Source organism: Ochotona princeps, chromosome 2, assembly GCF_030435755.1.
Source record: "Ochotona princeps isolate mOchPri1 chromosome 2, mOchPri1.hap1, whole genome shotgun sequence".
Classification (NCBI taxonomy): domain Eukaryota; kingdom Metazoa; phylum Chordata; class Mammalia; order Lagomorpha; family Ochotonidae; genus Ochotona; species Ochotona princeps.
Window position 1 is genome coordinate 160,654,404 of NC_080833.1, and position 19,724 is coordinate 160,674,127.

The 19,724-nt window shown below is 41.4% G+C and overlaps 1 protein-coding gene across 2 annotated transcripts in view; it reads left to right on the forward strand.

Annotated features, from left to right (window-relative positions):
• Positions 1–19,724, forward strand: part of RABGAP1L (RAB GTPase activating protein 1 like) — a 614,224-nt gene that overhangs the window by 87,837 nt on the left and 506,663 nt on the right. For both annotated transcript variants that reach the window (XM_058660694.1, XM_058660695.1), the window contains exons 8-10: positions 7,914–7,980; positions 10,107–10,209; positions 13,658–13,824. In XM_058660694.1, the coding sequence (XP_058516677.1) occupies positions 7,914–7,980; positions 10,107–10,209; positions 13,658–13,824 (337 nt within the window). The remainder of the gene's footprint in view (positions 1–7,913; positions 7,981–10,106; positions 10,210–13,657; positions 13,825–19,724) is intronic.

Sequence of the window (19,724 nt, forward strand, 5' to 3'; positions counted from 1 at the left end):
TCAAAGAATTAAGAGACACTATTAAAGGCCAAATGTAAGAGTTATAGGAGTTCCAGAAGGTACAGAAAGAGAAGCTGGGTTTAAAGTTGTGTTCAATGAAAGAATTAGTGAAAACTTCGCTAATCTAGAGAAAGAATTGGGAAACAGAATACTGGAGAGGCACAGAACTCCTAACAGGCTTGACCAAAAGCGATCTTCTCCATGACACATGATAATCAAGCTGTCTTCAATCGAATATGAAAAAAAGATCCTTAAATGTGCACGTGAAAAAAATCAATAGACATATAGAGGAATGGCAATCAGACTGACAGCTGACCTCTCAGACAGGAAACTCTACAGACCAGAAGAGAATGGAGTGACATATTCTGGGTTGTAAAAGGAAAAAGTTGTCAGCCCAGAATAACGTACCCAGCAGAGGTTTCCTTTGTCTTTGAAAAGGAAATAAAATTCTTTCACAGTAAAGAAAAGCTAAAAAAAAATGCCTCTTCCATATCTGCCCTACAAATGATATTTAAAGATGTTCTCTTGACAGAAAAAAGGAATAGCATCTACCCAAACCAAAGGCAAATGTGAAGAACATCCCAGTAAAATTAGAACAGAAGACTAAATCAAACAATGCACAATCCATTGCTGAAATGACAGGACCAAGTTACCACCTGTTCATATTAACCCTGAATGTAAAAGACTTATGCCCATCAATCAAACATCATAGATTAGTAGACTGGATATTAAAAACAAAACCCATCTCTCTGTTGTCTACAGGAGACATATCTCACCAACAAAGATGAGCAGAAACTATATCATGTATTTTATGGTTTTTTTTTTTAGTTTCATTTCTTCAAAAATATTTTTACTCAGATTTTTCACTGACTCACAGGTCATATAGTAAGTGACAAAATTTTCTTTAAGAACTTGATTTTCTTTTTTAGTTCCTCAGAGAAACATTAGTCATTCAGCAGCATGTTATTTAACTTCATGGCATTGTAAATTCCTATTTTTTCCTGTTGTTGATTTTGTATTGCAGTTTTTCCTTTAAGGGGATGTATAGTAACTGTGTAATGGGGACTGTCATGTCCAGTGACATGTTATTGAACTTCATGGTGTTGTAAATTTCTATTTTTCTTCCTGAACTGATTTTTTTTTGTTTCAGGAAGCTTTCTATGGTCAAATTATCATGTTGTCTCTCCTGATTAGACCTCAATTGGGAGTATCTAATCAAATTGCTAATGATATTAATCACAGATAAACTATTTTTAAAAGATTTATTTTACTTATGTGAAAGCTAGAGAGAGAGAGATTGAGAGATTTTCCATCCGCTGATTCATTTTACAGATCCATAGATGTCTAAGTGGCTACATTGGCCAGAGCTGTGGTGGCTGAAGTCAGCAGCCAGGAGCTTCTTCAGGTCTTGTACATGAGTAAAGGCGCCCAGGCACGTGGGCCGTCTTCCATTGCTCTTCCCAGGCACGTCAGCAGGGAGCTGGATTGGAAGGGCAACATCCAGGACCCCAAGTAGCACTTCCTAGGGGATGCCAGCACTCCAAGAGACAACTTAACCTGTCATACTACAATGACTAGTGGCCTCACGGATGAAGTTTTTAATACGGAAACTTTAAAAACCAAAGCAGTTGGTTTTTTAGGTAGTGTTTTAATTGTCACAGCCAGAGCAGGGTAATTACTGTTTAGTGATTTCTCTCATATGTTTATTTCAAGTGTTGAATGCATAGGCATTAAACAAGTAAGTACTGGGCCTGGCATGGTAGCCTAGTGGCTAAAAGGCCTTGCCTTGCACGCACCAGCATCCCATATGGGTGCTTCTTCTAATCCCAATGGCTCTGTTTCCCATCCAGCTCCCTGCCTGTGCCCTGGGAAAGGATAAGAGGATGGCTGAAGCCCTTGGAACTCTGTACCTGCATGGGAGAACTGGAGGAAGCTTCTGGCTCCTGGCTTCCAATCCGCCCAGTTCTGGCCGTTGTGGATGCTTGGGGAGTGAGCCAGTGGAGAGAAGATTCTCCTGTCTGTATCTACTTCTCTCTGTAGATCAGCCTTTCCAATAGAAATACGTTTTTAAAAAAGAAAAACACAAGTAGGTACTGTTTCATTTACATTTTGAAGAGAAGGAGTCTAAAGATTGTTTTTGCCTTAATAAGAATTATAGCTAATTGATCCAGAGCATCATGCTGTTCCTCCTCAGGCCTCTGGGGGGCATATGGAGTTGGGGACATAAGCAGGGGATGCTCCCAGTACCTTGTCCTTATTGAGAACAGCAGTAGCGTATAATAATAAAAAAATTGCACACACACAAAAAAAGTTGTTTCTAAAGCTCTTTGGATCATTGGAAAGTTGGAAAACCTAAAAGAAGGAAAGATAAGAGGATAAGAGGATAGCTGCCAAAGCCAGGTGGACTCAGTTGGTCCGTGTGTGTGTGTGTGTGTGTGTGTGTGTGTGTATGGGGGATTACATGCAGGTGGTAATTTTATGTTCTACTCCAGACCTGGAATTTCTCTGAACAAAACTCCAGTGTACAGTAATGGCTTTGAAGGTTTTGTTTGTTGTGGACGCACAGGACTTGGTGAGTTGGTGATTTAAACCTTAAAGGGCCAGCCGTACCACTGTATCAATTCAGTGAATTTGTTTTGATGAGAGGTTAATTCAGCAGGCTGAGGGAGATGGACAGGAGGCTGCGTCCTGATGATATCTTGTCTCTACCAAAGGACCATGCGTATGGGGGGACTTGGGCTCATACAGAATGTGTTGCTATTTAGGTTTCCTGTGTTAGTTTTACCTGATGGAAAAAGCAAACTTTATTACTAAATATTTTTTCATCCAAGTTAAATTTTGTAATTTAATTAATGATTGGTATAATCATTTTAATCTTGATTTGAAGATGCACTTAAGTAATGGAGAAAGTAATTGTGGTGGGAAAGATTTAAGTCTCAGAGGAAGTGACTCTGGCAAACACTGTGCATTAGCGGAACTCTTGGAGCTATTTCACAACATTGAAAATGCAAAGGATCAGATATTGGGAGCTGATCCTTTCTTAGAAGTGTTACGGTTTGCCAAGGCGTGGAGCAGGTGCTTACTCTGTGTTACGGGTCATAGGAGAAGGCAGCAAGCACTGTTCTAATGAGTCTTGTTTTTCAAAGACATAAGCTGTGTACAGTGCTTCAAATGGAAAAGTACTAAATAAATAGCGTTTTTACTTAAATTATTATTTATTTGTAACTTATACTTAAGAGCTTGTAAACTTTCGAGAAAAAATGGAAAGGTCACAGGACAGTTGTCAGTTTCGCTGTTGATTCTATGACCAGTTTGAAACTTTACATTGCATGGTTATTTTTAAGGTTCAGGACCGCAGTGCATAGCAAGTGGGCCTTGTGTTGGCTTTCCCTGCTTGATACCTTTAGTAAATAGATAATGGGGAAGAAAGACTTAGAAAAGCTGAGATTAGGATATCAGTCCATGTTGCCATTTAGCCTGTTTTCCGTATTGTTCTAAAAAGCGGAGAAACTGATTATTCTGTGTTGAAATTCTGCCTGCCCCTAGGTGATGCTGTCACCTTTTCATTTTTAGTAACATAACTTGAGTCTGCGTGTCACTGTGTTCTCTGAGAGATGATTGGCCACAGCCCCCCCTCCGGAGACCCCCGCCCCTCCCCTCGTCTTTGTGGAAGCACATACAATTCTTGATGGTCTGACAGATTAAAAGCAAAAGTAAATTTAATAAAATTTCATATCACTGAACATTAATAAAACATGTCTTTTTTTCACTGTTTCTTGCAATTAAGTCTAAAGTAATAAATATTTGCTGAGGTTTTCATGTTTGTTTTGGATGGTAAGTTTGTGTTAAAGCTACTTGAAGCTTTGTTTTGAACAAAAACTCACTGCATATTTTGGAAGGCTGAACTTTCTCTTCTTAGTGATAGTGGTGCTAATAATTTATAATTTGCAGTTTCTTTATATGTTATAATAATATAATATTAATATAATTTGCAACAGTTCATTTTTGTGCTTTTTCCATTTCACCTTTACACTAATATAAAATACATATATAATCAGGTAATTTGAGACCTGTGGAAAGTGAGACTGAATTTTCGAGTTCCACACTAATATAAAATACTTATATAATCAGGTAATTTGAGACCTGTGGAAAGTGAGACTGAATTTTCGAGTTCCCAGGCTCACCCAATGAATATCTGGTCTTTTCTACTGTTACCTATTGAGGCGGCAGGGTGTATTGGAAGCTCTGAAGTGATGGAGGCTGACGCTCTCGGTGTATTGTGGTAGTAATTCTTGGGAATCTGGCAGGAGGACCTTTCTTCATAACCTCTCGGCCTTATGTTTACTTTAAGGTTGACTCCGTTTTCAAGCCCCGTATTCTCTTTTTGCCATCTTTTTCTGGGAAGCACCATTGATCGGTCACTATATTTAGGTTCTGTTTGTTCTGCATTGCCAGGATGAACTTGGTACTGGTTGTTTGGTCTTAGCTTAAGCTCTGTCAGGAGGATCAGTTGGCCCTGACCTGCAGTCAATGTCAGAACCACTTTCACAGAGATAGAAAGGCAATGTGTATCTGGGGTCCATTGTTAACAGTAACTATCAGCTCCATAGGTGAAAGCCGCCGTCTTAAAGCAGCAGGTACAGTTCACTTGTTAGGAACAGTGTTGTTTTCCACTGTGTGCCTTAGAGCTGTATCATTAACAAATTGACATCATACACAATAAAACGATGTTGGCAGAATGGAATATTGTAATTGGGGTGTAAATTCAATCCTGTAACTTAATATGTAGCTTTGGGCTAATTATTTTTGTTTCCTGAAGAGTTAGCTTTACCCTTGTTATGTGAGGGATTGTTTAGAAACATAACTGTAGTAATTGTTAGATTTGCCAACTACCCGTGAAGGAGCAAATCAACCAAGTATAGAAAAAAATATAGATGGCGTTTATTCACAGACACTGCGTTCGCGGGCCTGGCTTCCCCGTGTAGTGGGATGTCAGAGGTGGAGGAGGGAGCCGCAGAGGAACAGGACAAGCTGAGGAAAGAAGCAGGCAGGGTTTCTAAACCCCTGGACATGCACACTTGGTCCTTCCTTGGTGCAGAATATCGGCCTATGCCCATCATGGTGCAGAATATCGGCCTGTGCCCATCATTGTGCAGCATTGATGCCCCTGCCTCAGGGGCTGCCGCATTTCTGCTGTCCTACCCGGGTTTCAGTCTGAGGTCAGAATGACTTACTAGGTTCTAAGCAAGCTCCGCCCTCCTCCCTTAACCATGGCAACCATTCAATAATCTACAGTGCTCAGGGTGGACTTCAAATTCCGAATCATGTCAGCTCTTTACTATGTCATACACAGTGTTGGCTGTGTCAACTCTTTGTCTTGGTAACATCCTGTACTTCCTTGTTCGCTTCTAAGTACCTGTTTGCTTATTTTCCTCCTATACTGGCCGATGAGCTCTTTGAGAAAATAGTTGGAAAAGTGATTAGTTATTTTTAACTTTATAGAGATAATAAGAGCATGCTGAATGCTTTGAATATGCAGTGCAATAATGTTTACATTAGGCATTTGGTACTGATAGCATCCATCTAATCCCTAATATATTATTATTATTTTTTTTAAAGATTTATTATTATTGGAAAGCCAGATATACAAAGAGGAGGAGAGACAGAGAGGAAGATCTTCCATCCGATGATTCACTCCCCAAGTGAGCCGCAACGGGCCAGTGCGCGCTGATCTGAAGCTGGGAACCAGGAACCTCTTGCGGGTCTCCCACGCGGGTGCAGGGTCCCAAAGCTTTGGGCTGTCCTCGACTGCTTTCCCAGGCCACAAGCAGGGAGCTGGATGGGAAGTGGAGCTGCCGGGATTAGAACCGGCGCCCATATGGGATCCCGGGGCGTTCAAGGCGAGGACTTTAGCGGCTAGGCCATGCCGCCGCTTGGTGGCATGACTTGTTATTCACAAGGCTGGAAGAGAGCAGTACATCAAAGGTCACAGAAGTAATGTGATAAATGTTTCCATTTAGGAAAGCCTTCGTCTCCCTCTAAAGCTCCTCGGTGGTAGAGTTCAAAGCAGGAATGCTGTGCTACAGAGATGTAAAAGTGTATCATACACAAACTGCTATGAAACTTTAAACATGGAGAGGATGTATCGGAAACTATTAGCACTGATTCTTAGAGAACTGAGCGAGAAGGGAAAAATATTTTTTCTTTATAAACTTTGAAAAAATGTTTAGATTATAATGTATATAAAGTGGTTTTGAACGTTAAAAGCCCCGCAGTATGAAAATTGTCTCTTAAGTAATGAGAGTTGCAAGCTGAAACAAAGTGTCTAGAAAAATTTGTGACAAATCTGTCCTCATTGACCTGACCTTTCTGTTGAGATGACCAAATAATTTATTTGGGAAAGAATTAAATTTCTTATTCTTGCTTTAGAAGAATTTAAATCATCAGAGGAAGTAATACAGTGAATTGTATGGTTAATTGCTGTTTAATTTGTGGAGACTTTATTATAGGCGGTCATAGAGTGATTATAGCAATCTAGTAATCATGTTAAATTATGACTATTACAGTATTCCTTTGGGCTGTGCTTTTTTCTGTTAAAAAAATGTTTGGAAACTTGTCCTCAGAGCTTGCTGAAGGTATCTTTTCTGTATGTGATCAGTTTTGGATGCCAAAAAGGACTCTGTTTTAAGAGTTGTTTGTTTTTAGTTGAAAGGTAAGTTTTAGAGAGGAAGGGGGAGAGAGGGAGTTCTTTCTTCTGCTGGTTCACTCCTCCAGTGGCCACTGTCGCCAGTTTAAGTCTCCCACATGGGTGCAGGGGCTAAGCACTTGGTCATCCTCCACTGTTTTCCTAGGATATAATCAGGGTGCTGGATTGGAAGTGGAGCAGCTAGGGCACAAATTTTCCCCCATTTAGGATGCTGGCCCCACAAATAGAGGATTAGTGGGCAATGCCACCACCTAGGAGTCTTTAGCAAGGCGTACTGAAGCACTCAGCAGGCAGTCAGGGTGTTTGCTGCAGTGTAAGCTCGCGTTATAATGGATCAGTCATTTAGGAGGAGACCATGGGAACAGCATGGGGCAGATAGGGTGGCTGGGCAACTGCCATTGCTCTGAAATAACAACATTTCATGATTCTAGTTAGATTCTCTACCCGTTTATAACATGCTCTGGTTGTCAGATTGAATCAGATCAACTGATGTTTTAAAGACATTTTATTTTTAAAGATTTATTTTATTCTTATTGGAAAGTCAGTATACAGATAAGAGGAGAGACAGAAAGAATTTTCGTCTGATGATTCACTCTCCTAGCAGCGACAATGGCTGGAGCTGCAGGGATCCAAAGGCAGGAGTCAGGAGCCTCTTCTTGGTCTCCAATGAGGGTGCAGGGTCCCAAGGCTTTGGGCCGTCCTTCACTGCTTTCCCAGGCCACAAACAGGGAGCTGGGATAGGAAATGAGGCTACTGGGATTAGAACCGGTATCCATATGGGATCCCAGTGCAAGCAAGGTGAGGACTTTAGCCACTACTAGGCTACTGCCCCGGGCTCAGATTAATTGATTTTAAACTGCATAATTGGAACAACTCTGAGGCAAATGAAGTATTTTATTTACATGTAAGTTAACTTGTATCTTATGATGTCTTCTTTCAGTCAGCAGTCAGTGACCTTTTAATGGCAATTTCTGATCACTGATAATCCTTTACAAACAAGATTAAAATCTGTGAATTTTGGAAAATTAAATATGTGTAATTTTGTTATGTGTCTGAATGAATTCTTGTTTCTGGCTTTTCTAGAGAAAAGTATAAAACTGCTTATAAGTACAGAGTTCAGTTGATATGGTGATTATAGCAATCATGTTTTTCCCTCCCTGGATGTCCCTGTGTCTTTGATATCTTGTCTCCCCTTCCGTGTTCGCAGATGCTTTGGGATGCTGTTGAGCCCAGGTCGCAGTGTGAAGAGCAGTGACATGCACTTGCTGGATATGGTAATGAGAGGCTGAATAATGAACACTGTTTTCTATTTCAAAGCACTTTCTGCTTTACCATTCTGTCATGTTGTCAGTTTCTTTTAGCTGTGTGATAGTCATCGTTAACATTTTAAGCCCAAACATCAAGTTACTTGTGAGCAAGGGATTTATAAAAGTCTGCAGCAAAGCCATCACATGCAAGTTGGAAGGCAGTGAGAGCCTGGTGTGATGTCAGTGTCCATCTGTGCGTCTGCTTGCCTTCCTGGAAGGAGCCAGAGTAGCAGTGCGCAGTTACGAGCAGCATCTCCGTGATGAGTGTGCTGTCCTCATCCATCCGGCTGCACTGTCACTGCTTTGACTGCTGTCATGCATGCTGGTGTTTTCCTTAAAGCAGTTGTCTCTCTGAATTTCTTCTTGATTCCATAGCTTTAGCAGAGTGTCCCTCCTGTGGACGTGTTGTCCGAGCAGTGCTATTAAGGATTAATCTATTTTCACAAGCATGTATTTGGCGTGAAAGTAGCAATGCTTCTTATCTTTCTACAGAAATCACTTCTCACGTTGAAGTTAACTAAGCTATTCCCTTTGTAATTTCAACACGGCGTGTGAAGTACTTGTGCTAGAGTAAGTGTGTATTCTTGGTGAGCGGAGACGTTTATCTGTAGTGATATTAAGTTCTCCGTGTTTCATCCTCTCAGCTGTGTTGGCAAATGTCATTTAAATATTGCTCATTAAGTCAGCTTAAATGATGATTTTATGATAACATCAGTGTTGGTTTTCTTGTAGCATCAGAATGCGTTAGTCAGGATTTTGTGCGCTTGTCTGTGGGCCAAGTGTTGTGTCAAGTGCTGAGGTTGGACTGTATGTGAAATACGGCTTTCACCACCTGGTAATTTGTAGTCTTGCTATAGAAACAGACTGTTTAGGTGTGCAGTGTAGCACTGGGTGAAGTGCTCTCTCTGATGGTACAGTGAGCCGCGGAGTCAGGGAGGAAGCACTCCCGTAGCAGGTACAGTGGACGTGAACAGTCAATTGGCTGTTTATCCTTCTCCCTTCCATCTCTCCCTATAATACAGCAGTAATAAAAACATGGCTTAGCCTAAGGTAGACCAGAATATTTTGGAATCTTGGATATTCCATAGAGAGGTAGTTAGTCTACGGCCATACCACCCTGAACGCGCCCGATCTCGTCTGAGAGGTAGTTAGGAAGCATTGAAACATTAAACACATTTGAGATCCTAGGTCCTAATTAATCATGGTCCTTTAGATTTAAAAAGTTGAGGATGGATCAGGGCAAAGAGTTGTCCTTAAAACCTTGATTCAGATTGTAGGGTTATGGAACTGAAACCCCTTTGGTTTCTCTCCACCCTGTGGAATTGTCTTTGACTTGCAAGTCCAGCACTCATGTTCCTGAAAGAGAAGTTGGCTCACCTGCACAACCAATGTTTGTGCAAATGGAAAATCTCCAGTGTTAATATTCATTGTATTTTGTTGTGGAGTGTTTGACTCGTGCTGGATAGCTTTGTATTAAGGGGACAATCATAGTTATTATAAAACTATGTCTTTATGATCACCTGAGATCACCTTCCTTGTATCCTAATTAGTTTTAGTTTTGCCCTCAGACCCAAATGTGAATACTTTTGCCCCTTTTGTGGTGCTGATGCTGGGAGTGAGGGCTGCCTGGTACTCAGGGCCTTGACTTTGTTTCAAGAAGGAGTTCGCAAGTGAGAGAATAGTGAATAGTAAACAGTAAGCATTTGATTCAGAGAGCAAAAGTACAAATTCCAAAGAACTGGGCCTTTTGTAAGGGAAATGCTTAATATTATTTTGTTGTTTAATGAAAGGGAAGCACATTTTAATAGGAAGGGGTATTCATTTGTAATTCAACACGTAAGGGTATCCCTCCTTTTTTTTGTATGCCTCCTTTTATCTAAGAGATGTATATCTCTACACGGACTCTGAAGAAAGCTGTGGAATTAATATTTAAGGAAACTCTTATAAGGCAAAAAAAAAAAAGCAATGAAAATAAAGCCTCCACTTGACTACAAACCCAAATTTTAATAAAATGAATTGCTTAGAATAAAGTTTAAAAAGGTGATTTTTACAAATGTGTATATTATCAGAGACTGCTGTTTAAATTGTTGCAGGAATCCATGGGAAAAAGTTGTGACGGGAGAGCGTATGTCATCACCGGCATGTGGAACCCCAACGCTCCAATATTTCTGGCACTTAATGAGGAAACCCCGAAAGGTGACTTTCTTAAAAGATCCCTTATTTATTTGCCTTGAACTTTACATTATAAAAAATATAATTTTTTTAATTGTCATGTTCATTTAGAATGTAGATCTTATTTTAAAATTTGAAGTTTTTTTTTATACTTTATGTGGAATAAACTCCGTTAATCAAAAGTCTATTCCTGAAAGGCATGCAAATTAATTTTATTAAATCATGTTCATAGGAAGTATTTGGGCTTTGTGTTTCGTGTGTCACTACAGAGTTTTGTTTGATGGGATTATTGGGGGAGCATGAAGATAATGGTGAAAGCAAAGAAAGTCTGGAAATTTTCCTGTTTTTATTTATAATTTTAACTGTTTTTATATTCTAGATTATTTGCATTTTTTTCATTGATTGATTGGTTCTGTCCTTGTCTTTTTGAATATTAACAGCATATATTAAGGCTTTCATTTGTGGCCAACTTTTTTTGTCTTATTTATATTTTCAGTTTATTTAGCATGTCTGCAATTGGATAGAAGCTGATAAATATTAAATAGCCACATTTATCATTTTTCCCAATATACTTTTTATCCTTGCCTTATCCAAATATCTATCACTTGACTAAAAGATTCTACATTAAAATTAAAAGGAGTTTGTGACCAGGAAGAATTTAAATGGCAACTAGAATTGTGGCTGATGACTGTACTGTTTTGTCTAAAGCACTAGATGAAATTCTGATTTTCTGCATAGAGGGAACTTCAGATAAGTCAGGGAGTAGCTGATCAAGGATAAGTTCAGTGTAGTGCAAACAATTTTGAAATTAATCCGTAGATTTTTTAAGCCACATAATTTTTATTAATACTTATATGCATTAGGATTCCCAGAAAAGATTAGTTAGAGCTGAACAGGAACCTCAGGGACTGATGAACCCTCGCATGAAATAAAGGAAGAAAGTTTGGGATTGTTAAGCAAGATCCATGGGAGACCATCATTTGGACTGAGAAAGACAGAATGGAGTTTCATAGGAATATAAGATGTGCCAGTTTAAACACAAATTCACCTTAGTCAACCAGGCATGCCTTGACCTTTAGCCAGAGTCAGTGTAAGGAAGCCTCCTCTGTTAGTATAAGGAAAGTTAATTTTAAAATGAGTCTGGAAAAAGTTAGAACTTTAAGGTTTTTTTAAATTGAAATATTTAAAAATGTGATCTGAAGGCAGAGATAGATTTATCTCATTTACTGGTTCACTTCCTGACTGGCTCCAAGAGCTGGAGCTGAACCACGCTGAAGCAAGGATCCAGATACTCAGCTCATAGGAACCTGACTACTGGGGACATGAGCAGGCCTCCCAGGATGCTGTAAGGACCCATTACTGGGGACATGAGCTGGCCTCTCAGGGTGTTGTAGGGACCCGACTGTTGGGGACATGAGCTGGCCTCCCAGGGTGTTGTAGGGACCGTACTATTGGAACATGAGATGGCCTCCCTGGATGCTGTAGGGACCCAACTGCTGGGGACATGAGCTGGCCTCCCAGGATGCGCATTGCCAGGAGCAGAGCCAGTACTTTAATCCTAGCACTCTGATAGGGACAGGAGTGTCTGCATGTTTACTTATGTTTTTTTTTTTTTTAAGATTTATTTATTTTATCACAAAGTCAGATATACAGAGAGGAGGAGAGACAGAGAGGAAGATCTTCTGTCCGATGATTCACTCCCCAAGTGAGCTGCAATGGCCAGTGTGCGCCGATCCAAAGCCGGGAACCAGGAACCTCTTGCGGGTCTCCCATGCGGGTGCAGGGTCCCAAAGCCTTGGGCCGTCCTCGACTGCTTTCCCAGGCCACAAGCAGGGAGCTGGATGGGAAGTGGAGCTGCCGGGATTAGAACCGGCGCCCATCTGGGATCCCGGTGTGTTCAAGGCGAGGACTTTAGCCGCTAGGCCATGCCGCCAGGCCGTATTTACTTATGTTTTAAAACACACTTGTAGTAACTAGTAAGTATAGAAAGATATAGATGAAGTCCTGGACGGTCTGGGCTGTTTTAAGCAAGGTCTGTTCTTGAATGCTCAGCTTCATGCTGGCTGTCAGTCTTCAGTGGGCACAGGAGCTTGCTAAAGGTGGTCCTTGCTAAAGGTCAACCTTCTTCAAAGGACAGTGCACACCTTGCTTTGGGCAAGTGGAGCTTTTCCTGTACCTGCTGAGCTACGGTTGTTTTTACTCCAGTCGCCCTTATGCTACGGTGTCAGCTCTGATCCCATCCTTAGAAAAGCTCAGGAATCATGGAAGCAACGGAACCTAAGCAGACAGCCTTCATTCCACTACTACCACGCGTGTTTGCTGGATGCTGCAGATGTGCTCAGCGGAAATGTATTGTCAGTAGCTGTATTGCCTTCAAAACTTCCTTCCTCAAACACAGCATGTGTCGTTTTTTCCATAGCACAAAGCTTTCATAGACTTTTTGAAGAGTCCTTTCATGCATGGCTTTGATTTTTTTTTAAAGATTTATTTACTTGAAAACCAAAGTTACAGAGGGGAGAGGTCAGAGAGAAATTTTCCTGAGAATAAATACACATTATGGACAATAAGGGTATTGGTATATCTCCAGGGAGTTCTCTTAAAACATACAACATGGAAACATTTGTATTAATAATAGTATTTTACATGTACATATTTAAAATTGAGAATGCTGGACTTTTTTTTTCTAATTTTACCACTTTCTCATGTAGTTCATCACACATAGCCAATAATTACTAGTGTGTATTTTCGTAAGATGAAAAGATAGACATCTCTGTGGCTTTTCCTAGGTTCTCTGGGAAATGGGATAGGATTATGAGATCAGATGTGCTGCCTACTATTCTGAGGAGGCAGCTGCAAAATGGGATAGGATTAAAGTGAAAGATAGCAGGACATTTTTATGTTGCATAACTATTCAGGGTCTAATGTGAGGAATGAAATTAAAAAAAAAAGCTGTTGGGGGCCTGACTTGGTAGCCTAATGGCTAAAGTCCTTGCTCTGTATGCACTGGGATCCCATATCGGTGCAGGTTTATGTCCTGCAGCTCCACTTCCCATCCAGCTCCCTGCCTGTGGCCTGGGAAAGCAGTCAAGGACGGCCCAAAGCCTTGGGACACTGCACCCACATGGGAGACCTAGCAGAGGCTCCTGGCTCCTGCCTTCAGTTGGCTCAACTCTGGCCATTGTGGCAAGTGAATCAACCAACAAAGGATCTTTCTTTCTCTGTCTCTCCTCCTCTCTGTAAATCTGACTTTCCAATAATTTTTTTTAAAAAAAGAGCTATTGATAGATTTCGATATTTGATTAATATAGGGCCATTAGTGTCTGATAAACATACTTAGAGTACTTGGCTACCTATTTAATTAGGTTATAAAACATTGCACAATTGATGTTTAGAAGATACTATTGTGAAAAAAAACTCAGTTGTTTTAGGAGTGAGGAAGGGTTGTTTTCTTAATCAGAGCTTTCTGCTGCAGATAAGCGGGTGTACATGACCGTGGCAGTGGACATGGTGGTCACGGAGGTGCTGGAGCCGGTGCGTTTCCTGCTGGAGACCGTAGTCCGCGTGTACCCCGCCAACGAGCGATTCTGGTACTTCAGCAGGAAGACTTTCACGGAAACTTTCTTCATGAGGTTGAAACAGGTAGGACTTTTTTATTCGCTTACAGTACCTTTTTACCTTTTTTTTTTTGTGCTAAGGTAATTGTTTCAGTTCCTGTCATATGTATATAATTTTTCCAAAAATAAAACAATATTTGATGGCAGCCAGTAGTGTGTAAAATCCATGTTTAGGTGATGTAAGGTTTGTTTGTTTGTTTTAAGGCTGGTATAATTACCTACTTTTTCCCCAGAAATTTGTAAGTCTATCTGAATCATAAGCATATTTAATATAAATATTGATTCTGTATAAAAAATAACTTTTCTTCCTTTCATGTATAAATATTTGAAACCAAACTAACAGGACACAGATGTATTAGACGCTTATAACCTTTTAAGGGAAAAATTTCTAAGGGATATTTAATTGCTTAGTTACTTCTGCCTGTAATTTTAGGTTGTCTGTATGATACTAACATCTTATTCAACTTACTAGCAAGGCAATAAAATATTTTAAGATTAAATGAACAAAATCAGGATCCTTATGTTTAAATTAGCTAGCATTGAAAGGTAAATAAAAAATTTTTATTTGATAGTGAAGGAATATGGTAACAGTAAAAAGTAATTTGAGTTTTTATACTACCAGTTTTATAAAATCAGTGTGAAATTCTCTGTTCGAATGCTGGGAGTCCCCCCCATGCTGTGTTCTTGAGAACGTCTACTCTGCCAAGTTTGCAAGTCATGAGGCTTCGTATGTGAGGCGTTAAGTGGTGACACTAGGGATCGGTACTGACCAGAGATGGCAGCCACTTAACCACGTCTTTTCATTAAAGAAGAGGAAACAAAACAGCTATTTGTGGACCAATTAGCCTTTTAAACAGGAACTATTTTGAAATGGTCATGCTTTTTTATTTTTTATGAAATTATTACAGTTATGGTTTGACAACATTTTTTAGTATGTGGACTGTTTTTTGGTAGTATATGTCAATGAAATTATATGAGCCAATGAGATATATGAGTTCCACCAGCAGTCGGGTCCAGGTTGCCCTTTAGAACTAAATGCCATCAGATTCTGGCAAAAAGAGGAAAGAAAAAAATATCCATGCAATGGGTGCCACTGATAGCCCTGTGATCTAGTTGAAAGTCACAACTGGTGTCTCCCTAATCTGGTTCTGATAGACCCAGAGTGGGAAAAAGGCTGAGCAGACAATGGTGCGGCCACACTGTGGCAGTACAGCAGGTGGAGAGCGGTGACAGGGTGCCCTGGGTGCAGAGGCGCACAGAGGGTGGAGAGCGGTGACAGGGTGCCCTGGCTACAGAGGCACACAATGGGTGGAGAGCAGTGACGGGGTGCCCTGTGTACAGAGGTGCACAGTGGGTGGAGAGCGGTGACGGGGTGCCCTGGCTACAGAGGTGCACAGTGGGTGGAGAGCGGTGACAGGGTGCCCTGGGTACAGAGGCGCACAGAGGGTGGAGAGCGGTGACGGGGTGCCCTGGCTACAGAGGGGCACAGTGGGTGGAGAGCGGTGACAGGGTGCCTTGGGTACAGAGGCGCACAGAGGGTGGAGAGCGGTGACAGGGTGCCCTGGGTACAGAGGTGCACAGTGGGTGGAGAGCGGTGACGGGGTGCCCTGGGTACAGAGGCGCACAGTGGGTGGAGAGCGGTGACGGGGTGCCCTGGGTATAGAGGCGCACAGAGGGTGGAGAGCGGTGATGGGGTGCCCTGGGTACAGAGGCGCACAGAGGGTGGAGAGTGGTGACGGGGTGCCCTGGCTACAGAGGCGCATAGTGGGTGGAGAGCGGTGACAGGGTGCCCTAGGTACAGAGGCGCACAGTGGGTGGAGAGCGGTGATGGGGTGCCCTGGGTACAGAGGCGCACAGTGGGTGGGTGACAGGGTGCCCTGGATACAGAGGCTGCGGCAGAAGTAGCGCAGGAACCTGAGACTGAAACCAGCCCAGTTAGTCACAAAAAGGACAGAGAAGCAATAGAAGCAGAGGCGAAAAAGGAAATAGATCAATGGATACCTCAGATATACATAGAATAATCAGGAACTATTACAAGCAGCTAGATATCAACAAATCAAAAAACCGAGAAGAAATGGATAGATTTCTGGAGCCTAGAATTTACCTAAACTGAATCATGAGGAAATTAATAATCTAAATAGACCTATAACCAGGACAGTGATTAAGTTGGTACTTAAATTCCTGCCAACAACAACAGCGACAACAAAATCAAAATCCCAGGATTGGAGGTGTCACTGCTGAATTCTACCAAGCATTTCAAGAATTTACCCCCAATCCTCCACAAGGTGTTCCAAACAATAGGAAGGGAGGCAGTCCTCTGCGAAGCTAACATCACCTTAATGCCTAAGTCAGATAAGGGCAAACAGACAGAACTACAGACATCTCTGATGAGCATAGATACAAAAATCAACAAAGCACTAACCAGGAGAATCCAACAACCCATCAGACAGATCATTCATCCGGAGCAGGTGGCATTTGTCCCTGGCATTCAGGAATGGATTAACATACAGAAATCAATAAATGTGATACACTGCATGAACAAATCTGACCCGAGCATTGAAAATAACCCAGGGGAAAAGGTTGGTCTCTTCAACAAATGCTATTGGGATAATTAAATAGTAGCCCGTAGAAGTGGGAAAGCAAAATCCCTGTTACCTTACACAAAAATCAGCTCTTAATGGTTCAAGGGCCTTAATCTATACCCAGAAACCCTCAAAACAGTAGAGGAAAACATAGGAAGGACTGCGTGATGTTGGCGTTGACAAAGACTTTTTAGAAAAGTAACCAAAGCACAGGCAGTCAAAGCCAAAGTAAATATATGGGACTACATCAGGATAAGAAACTTGTACAGCAAAGGGAACAGTCAACAAAGTGAAGAATTCATCAACAGAATGGGAGAAAATCCTTGCACATTACACAATAGATAGGGAAATAACCTCTAGGATTTACAAAGAGCTTCAGAAACTCAATGGCAACAAAACAAACAACCACGTCATAAATTCAACTTGCTAATAGACATACGAAAAAATGTTCAGGTTCTCTAGCTCTCAGGGAAAAACAGGTGAAAACCACATTGAGGTTTCACCAAACTCCAGTGAGATTGGCCTACATTTGGAAATCTGCTAGCAACACTGGCATGTGGGGAGAAAGGTACCCTCCTTCACTGTGGTAGGAGTGCAGGCAGATACAGCCACAATAGAAGTCAGTATGGAGAGTGCGAAGATAGCTGAAAATTGATGTACCACATCACCCCGCTAGTCTACTCCTGGGAAGATATCCAAAGGAAGTGAAATCTGCACATAAAAATGTGGCTTGTAATCCCGTATTTACAGCAGCACAATCTGCAGTAGGGAAGACATGAAAACAACCTAGATGACTATTGAAAGCTGTGGATAAAGAGGCTGGTACATTTACTACAGGGGATACTACTACTCCATTAAGAAGAATGAAATGCTATCCTTTGCCTCAGAATGGTCCAAACTAGAGACCATTATGCTAAGTTTAATAAGTCAATGCAAAAGGACAGATACCGTATTATTTTCTGATGAAATCAGCCTTCATGCAAATACAAAACAAGTACATATATAGTTAAACATGTGAGCTGTGCAAAGACTCAACAATGTCATTACTAGGATCGGCAGTTAAACCCAGTCACTCCGACAAGGTATGTAGGCCTCCCAACCGGCAGCTTAAACACCAGACTTTTAAATGCCAGTTCCAGCACAAAGAAAATTTTAAGTGATGAAAATGTACAGATTTGTTTTGTATGCTAAGATTGTTGGTTTTTAATGTTGAGTTTACTTCCTGCAGCTTTCCGTAGCCCGTTAGTAGAATCTTTTGGTTCTCCTGTAGGCAGATTCATGCCATCTGCAAACAGGGCTAGCCTGACTTCTTTGGATTGCTTTTCTTGCCTAATGGCTGTGGGATCGCAGGACTGCATTGAGGAGCAGCAGTGAAAGAGGGGACCTGTGTTTGGGTCTGATTCTTGATGGAAATGCCTCCAGCTTTTCCCCACTCAATGTGTATTTTTTGTATATTACATTGATTGTGTCGAGGAATGTTGTTTCTGTACCCCATTTGCTCAAGTTTTATTTTTTATTTTCTGATCTCTGCATCTGTTGAGATAGTCATCTGGCTTTTATTCTCAGCTTGTTAATATGATGTAGCACGTTTATTGATTTGTGTGTGTTGCGCCGTGCGTGCGTGTGAGGGCTAAGCCCCACGTGGTCCAGGTGAACACTCCTTGACGTGTCATTGGACTCACACATCTAGTACCTGGCGCATGGTTTTTGCATCTGTGTTCATCAGTGACAATGGTTTGTAGTTCTCTTTCTTTTTCAGATCTTTTTCTGGCTTTGGCAGTTAGGTAATGCTAGCCTCATTGGAGGAGGTTGGAAAGATTCCTTCCCTTTCAGTTGTTTAGTAATTTGATAACTGGAATTAGTTCTTGACAACTTTGATAAAGTCCCAACAGGCCAATCCTCTACCTGCTACCACTGGCATCCCATATGGGCAGTCCTTCATGTCCGGTGGCTTCACTTCTGATCTGTCTGCTAACGTGCTTGTGAAAGCAGCAAAGGATGACCTTGGGCCCTCGCCCCCATGTGAGGAAGCTCTTGGCTCCTCGCTTTGGATCAGCTTAGTTCTGGCATTTGCCTCCATTTGGACTGTGACACCGGCTGATGGAATCCGCTGATAGAGGATCTCTGTTTTTCTCCCCATAAATCTACCTTTCAAATAAAAATAAATTAGGAGCATTCACAGGGAACTGGATCGAAAGCAGAACTCAGCCGGAACTCAGGCACTTCAGTATAGAATGCAGGTGTTCAATAGGTGAGTTAATCCACTTTGCCACTACACCCTCTCTGTGGCATGTTTTCATACTGATGGTGGTAATTTATGTATTCTTTCTTGTTTTTGAAGTTGTAGGTTATTAGCTTTGTTGATTATGGCACCACCTCTTAATGAGCACGTGCATGGAGGTATATTCTGCAGCTGAGTAGAGCTTGTCAGTTCTGTGATGGTTTTCTGTGACTTCCGTGTGTTCCATCAACAAGGACTTCTGTGTGTGATTAGGAGCAGTAATAGCAGTAGTCACTGCTTATAGAAGCCTGCTGCGTGCCAGCGTGCGTTGTGTATGTGTCTGTCGGGGTACAGGAACTCTCACTCCAGCTCACGCACAGCACAGTCACCAGCGTGCGTCGTGTATGTGTCTGTCGGGGTACAGGAACTCTCACTCCAGCTCACGCACAGGACGGTCACTAGCGGGTACACCTGGGATTGAACCTAAGCAGTTTGACTCTGAGCTTTATCTTTGTAAACAGGAAACTGAACTAATCACACGTTAAAATGGCAATTTTGTTAGAAATCTTTTCCTTATGAATACTGGCTCTTTTTGTTATATTTCACTTTAATTTTCTTTACTTGCCCTGTTTTTGTGGACATCACTATTTTAACTAGTTAAACATTGCATGAAACTTTTACAGAAAAAAATATCTAATGACTTGTACCATTGCAAACATTACTAGAGAATCTAGGCTTACTCCTCTATGAAAACAAGCTCTTAGCGGCTGGAAGTCAGTGATGTGCGACGCTTATGTAGGAGGCACAGTGTGCTTATGTGAGCTTCCCTGGGAACTACTTGCCAAAAAGATTTCTTCTCCAAAACTAATACCAATGAATGCCTGTTGTCTTATTATTAGATTCTTATTCTACTATTCTAAAACTTTATTGTTGATTAAAATGATACTATTTGCAGGAAATAGACCTTAGTAATTTTCAGCAGTCTGCTGTCCTTATTGCTAAGGAGGTTAGGAAGCCTGTTTCCTCAGGCTAGGTTTTATTAGCAGTCAAGGTAAAGTCACCAGGAGGGCATTCCTGCTTGATATGAAATGTCCCTGTGTCAAAAAGGCAAGGCCAAAGGCC